Consider the following 10213-nt stretch of genomic DNA (forward strand, 5'->3'; position numbering starts at 1 on the left):
AATATAAATCATACTAGAAACTGCAAACCATGATTACATTCCACACAGGCAGTATCTCAAGATCTTTTTTTTTTTTTTTTTTTTTTCTGAGAAGCTGAGCTGTTTAATCATCTCCTTGGCCAAACTCAAGGCTGTGGTTGCCCCTGAACAACGCACACCTGGAAGCCATTCAGAGCAGCTGGAGACGTCATGGCCTTGAGTCAGAGGATGAGGATGAGCAGGAGAGCTTTGGTGCCTCTGACTTGTCATCCGTGTATCTCAAGATCTAAAACACTGTGCAGCTGGAGGAGGCACTGCTGTACAGAGGCATTCCTGAGCACTGTTAGAGACCTATCCCTCTGTCTCCCTTCTCTGAAGTCTACCCCTTAAACCCTCACCTGGCACTCAGTCTATATTGGGTCAGGGAGTCCATGCCCTCTCAGGGTAGACCCAGTACCACTTAAGTGCCCACACAGTGGATGCCTGGACCCTAAAAATGTCACATAAAATGTCAGAAATTATAGGGGTAATCAGTAGGTTCAAGAAGGTGGGGGAGATGGAGAGAGAAGCAAAAGGGCATATGGCATATTTTCAGGTTGTTTTAACTAAAAAAAAAGCATTGACCAGGGAGGCCTGTTAAGTACACAGTGCTAATGTCACCCAGGAGGAGCAGGGAAGCTGTGTAATTTACCTTTCGCACCCAACACACCCTCTTCCCCTACTGCATTATATGCTAGAAAGAGCCACTCCCGCTGGATTTGCCATTCACCGTTGATGTGGTGTAAACAGTCTTCACAGCAAGGTTTCGGATAATCCACCTAGCCCACAAACAAGCCTTCACCACAAAATCCTAAGTTGAATTGTCTTTAGGACACCATCAGGTCAGTACAGGTTCATAATCCCTTATGTGTGACCAGATGTGGTTTGAGATTTAGAAATGTTTGAATCTTAGAAAGGCAATGTGATGCTCACACTGTACATTACATACCATCCCAGCAGGGTCTTCTGGGGCAGCACCCTGCAGCAAAATATATGAATATTCACACTAACAAAGACTATAATTGGCTTCCCATCCCCTCGTCAGGCATTGCCACTAAATTAGTCTGGAAAATATTTCAATTTTCAGAGCTTTGGGGATTTCAGAACTGCAGATAAAGGATTTTAGACCACCATCTCAATCTTTTGTATCATCGCTTTTACGAATCTGCTTTAACTTTGATAAATTATAGATATGGATTCTAAAAGTAAACATGAATATTCAAGCAGTGTAAAACACAGTTGCTCTATTCCCAGATAACTAATCTATTCAAAGTTCAAAGTATATAAATAAAATCAATATTTATCAAGGCAAATGAAAAGCCAGAAGATTATAAGTCAGAGAAATCAATTTAGTTAACACATATTTATGGCATACTTAAATTTACTAGAAATACAGACTTCGAGCCCAATAAATCAGCATTTTTACCTTCTAGGCATTATGCTCTTTAATAGCTCTATGAGAAACCGTGATTATCAACCTGTTTCTCAGGAAAACAAAATCAATAACATGGTCACTCCAGGAAGAGTTCAATTACAGGGGGTGAGCCAGAAATCACAGGACAGCTTATTTAACCTCACGGGCTCTGCTGAACGTTTCTAAGACTTCTCTCTTCTCAGAACAGAAGTTAGCCAGCCAGACACTGTGGTGTAAGGGTTTCCTTCCAACCCTCTCACAGGAACCCCTGTGTGTGCAGCTGTGTCTGGCTACGGCCTTTCCACCTCTTCACCCCCACAGGCCTCCCCCCACCTCCATTTTATACCCTATCCCTGAGTTACTTTAGAAACTGAAGCACAGAATTATGTGATTGCTTTTTAAAATCCACACAAAAAAGTAATAAAATTTCTCTCAGTCTTGGTCAGCAACCTAATATTTTAGAAAGCACTTTCATCTAGGTTCACAGTTTGCTAAATATAAAAAATTATGATTCAACAGGAAATTGGGTAAGTCAAGCAAGAATTTCAGCATGTTTTTGAAGATTTTGCTGTCTCAGTGGTTATAGCTGTTAACCACAGCTTTGAGTTCTGGACCCAACAACCTGAAACAATGTTTGGATTGGCTGGTGTTTTTAGCATGTAAATGTAAAATCCTTAGCAACAATGCTGACTCGGAAATTAGAATATCTAAGACTTCCTGAGTATTACAGAAATTCCCATGTGCCACAAAGGTCATTTTACTGATAAGAAATTAGTTTTGAAGATAAGGATTTTTCTAACCTAATATTAATTTGATGTTATAAAATTTCATGTGTACAAAAAAAAAAAAGAGACAGAGAACAAACAACTGTGTACCCACAACTAGTTTGGTCAAATATTAATATTTTGCCTCATTTTTATCCTTTCCTTTATTTAATTTATTTATTTATTTGGCAGCTGGCCAGTACAGGGATCCAAACCCTTGACCTTAGTGTTACCCTTTATTTTAAAGAAATGAAACATTATAGACATAGTTGAAGCCCTCTGCCCACCTATTTGTCTCTTCCCTTTCTCTCGGGGGGTTACCCTCACTCTAAATTGGATGGTTTCTGTTATCAGGCTTCACTCTCCATGTTTGCCACACAGGTCTGTATCCATAAACAATATGTTGTTGTTTTTGCAACTTAATTTTTTCATCTAATTTACGTTTGTACTTATTCCACTCAATATTATAAATGTACATTAGTACATTTTTCTTACTGCAATATCCTATTGCATAAATATATTTTGTATCATTTCTAGGCTGTGGTTTATATTGTTCTATGTTTTCTCAAACAGTTTAAAGTCCCAAAGAGCTGTCTTAATATAGTTAATAGTTTTACTTAAGTGATCAATGATTTTTGAACTCAAATTTTGAACCCAAGATCTTTGTTGATGTCAAGTTTGCAACTTTCCACATGCTTTTAATTTCTGTAAAAATCATTAAGACTGTAACCTATAGATGTCTGAAGCATTAGAGCTGGGCAATGGTAAGAATAGGAAGACCGTTGTCACAGCAATAACAACTTTTAAAAATCAATGTTGATCTGCGACCAAACTGGACAAAGTTCCCAGAGTTTTCGAATAGTGAGCCAACATTAGACATCTTCAGTACAAACGTGTTCCCACGAATGGAGGGGCTGTGGGTGAAGGGGTGGGAGGACTCCCCGAGCACAGCCCTCACCTGGTTTGGTTTGTGGCCTGCTCAGGTCCGAGCTGCTAGGGCATGGTGAGGCCCTCACACGCCTCTTCCCCTGGTCCCTAGGAGGAAGAGGAAAACACAAAACACTCAGCACAAATGCCAGAGCATTGCTATTTTTGTAAATGACAAGAGTCTGCTGTATACAGTTTCTGAAGAAACCACAGAGAATTGTTTCTAAGATGCGCTTTGGTGCCCTATATCCTGTTTTAATCAACCTTTGATTTCCAAGTAAGACTTACCTTCTAAAAACAGGTCATATTTGCTTAACAATATGACATACAATTACTATAAAGAATAAAAAAAAAAAAATCAAAAGTTTACTTTGCAAAAAAAAAAAGATTAAGTATATAAACCACAAGAGGTCACTGTTACAATAAGAAAGAACTCTGATATGCTTGACTCACAAAAGCCTAGCTTTGGGAGCTGGGGAAGACCTTCCTTCTCTCCCTGTGGATAAGGAAACTGTGTCCCAAACTGGTCAGATGTGCCCAGGTCACACAGTAGGGTCATAATTTACAAATTCACTGCTCTTTCCACTGCATCACAGTATGCCATTTCCATTTAAAAATTAAATTAGAAATATTTGAAGTGTTAAACAATTGAACAAATTCAGGCAGTCCCCACATGCCAAACATTTAGTATTCCAAATAAAAGAGTGGTGGCCCCCCAAATGGCAGGATTATACGCTCAGTTGTTCTAAAGTTACATTTAATGTACAGACCCTCTCTGAAGGATACAATTTCCCTTTAGCTACACCTGATACTTAAAATTACTTACTTTTAAATCTCTGTACAAGATTCCAAGGTAAAAAACACTGAGAAAGAGTGCAAGTTTCATAGCAAAGTTTCTTTTTGGCCATCAAATATAATATTTGTTCCCCAAATCACCAAGAATGCACATACATGCAGCCATGGGCACCATGAACACCCATACATGCAACTGTTGCTCCTGCTTCCTGTGCAGTGCCATCCGCAGTGAATGCTCAGTGGGGTGTCTCAGCCCTAGGCCTTTACTACTGTCCCGAGGATTAGCTTCTCCAAATATTATTTTTTTCTACAAACATGTTCTTTTTTTCTAACACTTGATTTAATACTTCCTCTCATCATAAAACAGGGAAAAGATCAATCTAATTTTCCAAAAAATGTCTAATTATTTCTCAGAAATAGTTGTTTTATTTTTGTACACAATAAAAACATAGATCTGGTAGCAAGATGTCCCTAGCCAATCAAAAAATATGGGGATGGAGTCCTCTCAAAGAAGGCAGAAGTAGAGGAAGTCAACCATATGCGAAGTTCCTCGGCCTCACACCCTGTTGAACTTTCAAAACAGGGTGTGAGGCCGAGGAACTTCTCTTATTTATCACTCCTAGAAACAACAAAAATTTGTGAGAATAGAGGCAAGGCCTTCCTTTCAATATATACTCCTTTCCTAAACAACTACTGAAATCAGGCAAGATAGTTTTCAAGTAATGGCCTTGCAAAGTCTCTGGTCCATTCTCCCTGAGGTCATAGCCAGTGACAGGTTGCCTCTATAAATACCACATTTATGTATCCCCACTTCTTAAAAAAAGAGAAGGAAAAAAAGAAGGATCCTTCTTACATACAAAAGCTCGGCAGTCCTACCAGTTCTCCAGAAGAGCACAGGACTGGACTAGCCACCACTCTGTGTGATCACCCTGGTGTGGTGGTTGAGTGTGCCAGCTCTGAGCCCGAACTGCCTGGGTTCAAACCTTGGGTCCAACTTTCATCACCTCTGTGACCTTTGTCAAGTTACTTGGCCTTGGCTTCCTATTCTTAATCGAGGGCTATGCCTCTGCTTAGTACAGTGACTGACACATTGAAAGAACTTAACAGTCAGTATTACTTTTTTCTCTTTCCTTCTGTCAACAAGCACCTGTCTGAGCAGTCCAGTGCTGGATGTTATTGAGCTCAAGAATATGTAAGGCATTGCTCTGATGAAGTTTAAAATCTACTTTTAGGAACTAAGGAACTATTTTTTAAAATGGAAAAGTCCAATAGAGTCTCTAATTAAGTGTTAAATGTGAAATTCAGCAGGTTACAAGAACTAGGGAGATGGTGAGAAGGAAGTGATTAGTGAGTGGGAGAAGTGGATTATAAAGTGGGTCTTAAAAGAATAAAAGTTGAACCAGCAAATGACAACCCTACTCTCAGAAGAAGACTAGCCTGAGTGAAGGAAAGGGGCATGAGAAGCCTGATACTCGGGGCGGGGGATAATCGCACAGCACTAGCAAGACAGGCAGAGCGGTTTCTGCTGGCAAATATTGGAAACAGCGCCTGAAACTTTGGGCTGAGTAAATAAACCTGATTTGATGGGGGGTAAGGAACTTTCATAGGTTCTTAAACAAGGAGTGTGGGATTTGGGGTTATACAATGACAAGAGTATTTAGGAGACTTGGAGAGCGGTAACAAGGACTAATCTCTTGAGAGTGACAATGGGACTGGAAAAGAAGGAACAAATTCAAGAGATCTTATAAATGAAAAGTTGATAGGATTTGGTGGTTGATTTCAGATGGGGGAAAGGACAGAATGTAGACCTGGAGAAACAGGATAGCAGGGTTGCCATCAACAAAAACAGGAGGTTAGGCACGAGAACAGCTTGAAGCAAGTCTGGGTTTTGCCATGTTGAGTTTCTGATGAAAAATGGAGCATCTGCGAAGGAGATACGGAAATCAGGAAAAGGGCTCCGTTAAAGATCAAAGTAGCACACAGGAACCAGAGTCATTAGAAGAGTGGCTCAAACTTTCGGAAGGAGAGAACAAACCTAAGGATTCTAGAGATGCAGGGAGGGAGGGAAGGGGTTTGGGAAGTGATAGGTCTGGCAAAGGACATAGAGAAATATCATGATTTGTAAGAATGAATATGCTAATAATAGATTTAAAAATTTTTGAAAAAAAGAACAGTGGCTCACAGACTACAGACTTGGGACAAGGCCTTGTCAGATACTCACGGGTAAAGGACAGAAAAGGGAGGAGTCCAAAGGAATGAGAGAAACAAAATACGCCTTCATGCAGTCCAAGCATGTTGAGAGCGAAGACTTGATTAACACATCATAGAAGATGAGGACTGAGGAAGAACTGTGCAGCCTGGCCAGGGCAGACCTCACAGGGTTTCCATGCAGCAGTACCACTGAAGTCCCACGTAAGAGCGAATGGAAAGAGAGGCATCAGGAAAAGGAAATCCCCCCTGGGCAAGAAGAAAAAGAATAGATGGCTTTGTATACTCAAGAGAAATGTCTCCCTGTAACGTCTACTCATTGGTCTTGATTCTGTTCATTGGAACCACAAGAAACAAGTCTTTATCTTTCTTCCTCTGACAATTATTTAAAGATGCTGCGTTCACCACCTAAAGTCGTCTCCTTCGGTTTACATCCTGTGATTCTACCACTTATAGCTGTGTGACCTTGGATAAGTTTTTTTAACTTAAGCTTTGGTTTTCTCATCTGTATACAAGGGGGTGGTAATACCCCTAACTTAAGATTGTTGTGGGGATTAAATGACATAATGTCTAATTGCTTAGCACAGTTCCAGGTACATAGCAAGTACTCAGTGTTTACTGTTGTCGCTGTTGTCATTGCTGATGTGATGAACAAACTCCTCTCACTCCTTCAACTGTTCCTTATATTTCAAATTTCTGCCACACTATTCAGTTACTCTGAGTGACTGTCAATTTGTCTGGATCACTTTCAAAGTCTGGAACCCGGCACTGAGCTAAAGGTATGGCCCGAGGAGCAAAGGGGAGATATTCTAGATAATGTTGTCTAAAACTACATTAGCGGTTTTGGTAGTCACATCACGGTACTGGGTGATTCTTATCTTTTCTCACATGTGCAGCTATGGCAGATTTTCCCCAACCATGTTGGACCTTTTAGTTGTTCTTATTTAATTCCACCGTGTTGTATATTTGGCAAAGGGTTCGGGCTTATCAGATGTTTTTAGATCTTGATTCAGTCATCCAATGTAATTGTTCTTCCCAGTTTTCCATGTTATTAAAGACCATAATTAAATATTTTACAATGATTTTTGATGTGCCAATAATAAAACAATTCCAGAAATTATTACTTAAAGCTCTTCCGTGAAATTCTTCTTAGAGGCAGAACACCATCATTTTATTTGTTAAGATATCTCAATCCACAAATAACAAAAACCAAATTTTGACCGACTTAAACAACTGATGGAATTTACTGGCTCACATAAACCAAAAGTGAACAGGTAGGGTGGGTTTCAGGTATGGTGTGATCTGAGCTTTGGCTCCATCTTTCTGCAATTCTCTCAGCTCTGTCCTTCCCTCAGTTCCTTCTGTAATCAGGTTGGAGACCTGATGAAAGCAAAAAAGGACACAACATCCCCAGGCCTCTCATCTTCATGTTTCAGAGCAAAAGCAAAGTCCTCTCTTCTCAATCATTGACAAGAGTCCTACATTTCACTTTGAACTTTGTTACTGCTGCATGTCCATGAATCAATCACGTGAGCAACATCTACCTCTGGACCCAAAGAAATAAAGGTGTATTTCTTTTAAAATATTATAAAATTCTGACTTTGCTATAATTCTGACAGTTCTTCCAGTTATTATGACTAAGGTTCTTTGGTCAGAGGTCAGCAAACTTTTCCGTAAAGGACCAGATAGCCTATATACATATCACACTTTGTGGGGCAACTGGCAAAATCTAGGGTCTTATGCAGGAATTTGCAACCATATAAAATGTAATGATTTAAAAATATATAAATCATTCTTAGCACAAGAGCTGTAAAAAGACAGGTGGATGGCCAGATTTGGCTCCTTGGCTACAGTTTGTTGACTCCTGCTTTACAGCAATAACCAGAAAAATATTAAGATGTAGATTAAATAGGAGGATTTGGGATTAAGGAAAAAACAATATATTTAGTTGGAAAAAAATACAGTAAGGGAATAGAAAATTTTAAATGATGCTTACAGATTTTGAACTAAATTTTTCCTTCCCTAAGATAGCAATAACCAGAAAAATATTAAGATGTAGATGAAATAGGAGGATTTGGGATTAAGGAAAAAACAATATATTTAGTTAGGGAATAGAAAATTTTAAATGATGCTTACAGATTTTGAACTAAATTTTTCCTTCCCTAAGAAAGACATTTCACTTTTACTTTATTTTTTTATTTTTGTTTTTGTTTTTATTTTTTTTTTTTTTGGCAGCTGGCCAGTTTGGGGATCTGAACTCTTGACCTTGCTTTTATCAGCACCACACTCTACCGAGTCAGTCAACCAGCCAGTTCGACACTTCATTTTTAGAATTAGATTCAATTTTGTAGATTCAAGGCAGGTATAAATATTTTAGGCTTTGCAGCCACACAGTCTCTGTCACAAGTGCTCATCTCTGCTGCTGTAGTATGAAAAAGCCACAGACAATAGGTAAATGAATGAGTATGGATATGTTCCAATAAAACTTTATTTACAAAAACAGGTAATGGGCTGGATTTAGCCCATGGGCCTTAGTTTACTGACTCCTACTTTACAGTCTCTTAGATACATTGCAATTTGGGAATGCCAACACAGGGGTGGGAGTGGAGGAATGGTCCCATCATCAAGTCTTCATAGTCTGAATCACCAGATACAGTTTCCAGGCAGATTATCACTCTTTCTTAATTACTACCCTTAAAAAGAGAATTCTACTTAAACAGTTACACACAAATACAATAAAATTAAAGGGATGTTCATAAGATCAAAATTTTAAGAAAGTCTTCCAGGGTATCTATAGTGTTGTGTGGTGGCTCAAGACTAAACATACACACACCTTAGTACCTTTTTCAATAATCACTAACTGCTTATTATTCAAGTTCTCTCTATATATATAAACTTGATTAGATATTGCTTTGTAGCTAACGATGTTAGCTTAATGTAGTTAACTTTAAATTCTCTTAGCTTAGAGGAAAAGCCCAGTTTCATGCTTCCCTTTATATTCAGGGCTCCAGTTTCAAGGCACCTCGTATGAAAGTCCCTTGTACCTTGGCTGCAGCTATGAGGACTTCAGCACAGGGAATCACTGCAACTGCCCTCTTCTATGTCACTGTGGTGACTGATGCTGCAGTTTCCATATCCTCTGCCCATCCCTAAATGCCCTAGTGTCATGCTCCACCTCTCACAAGACTGTCTCCCACCAGAACCGCTACACCTGCTTCCCATTAGTCTCCTCTGTCTCAAATTCTCCCCTCCCTAATCGTCTTCACTTTCCTGCTGTCCCGCTGAAGACCTCAGTGGCGCCCCCTTATATACGCAATGGACTCACATGCCTGGGAAGGGCATTAAGGGCCATCCATAGTGTGTCCCTAACTTCGCTTCCAGGCACACTGCTCAGCTCTATGCTTTGTGGCCTCAGGATACCTCCTGCTACCTCTGGCTTACGCTGCTCCTTTAGCCAAGAACACAATGCGCCATCCCTAATGAAAATCGGCCTTCAAGAGGCATTCCAAATCCCTCACACTCCAGGAAACCTCCCCTGATCCAGTCAGCACTAGGTGCTCTGACCTCTAGAGTCCCAGGACGCTTTCTTTCAGCTCTCCTTTCATTCCTCCAGCATTAGAGTTAAGCCTTGAACTGCGCTTCTCAACCTTTTGTGTACATTCAAATCACCTGAAGAGCTTGTAAAAATGCAGATTCTAATTCAGTGGGTCTGGGGCCCGAGATTCTGCATGTCTAACAAGTTCCCAAGAGATGCTGATGCTGCTGGTGCAGGGACCACACTTGAGCAGCAAGGCCCGATAAGTCTGTAAGCTCCTCATGGACAGGGTCCATTTCTATGTCTCCCACCTCACCTAGCACAGGGCTTTGCTTTCCAAAAAATGCTTATCAAACAGAAACTGTGGAATAAGGTGGGCTTCTACAAAATCATTCTGGCCAATGTCTGTCTTTTCCAAATGGAAACAGTTTTTCAGCCACATTATCCTTAGTTTCTTAAAAGAATAATGACTTCATTGTTTTTGAAAAAATTATGTATTTATTATTTTTTTAAAGGCCAAGCAATATAAGGAAATACAAAGAATATTTTAAA

The 10213-nt window shown here is 39.7% G+C and overlaps 1 protein-coding gene across 1 annotated transcript in view; it reads right to left on the reverse strand.

The window, feature by feature from the left end:
* Positions 1 to 10213, reverse strand: part of ARMC2 (armadillo repeat containing 2) — a 113564-nt gene that overhangs the window by 75137 nt on the left and 28214 nt on the right. The window contains exon 6 of the mRNA XM_008577254.1: positions 3155 to 3231. Coding sequence (XP_008575476.1) covers positions 3155 to 3231 — 77 coding nt within the window. The remainder of the gene's footprint in view (positions 1 to 3154; positions 3232 to 10213) is intronic.

Source organism: Galeopterus variegatus, unplaced genomic scaffold, assembly GCF_000696425.1.
Source record: "Galeopterus variegatus unplaced genomic scaffold, G_variegatus-3.0.2 Scaffold1469, whole genome shotgun sequence".
In the NCBI taxonomy this organism is placed as follows: Eukaryota; Metazoa; Chordata; class Mammalia; order Dermoptera; family Cynocephalidae; genus Galeopterus; species Galeopterus variegatus.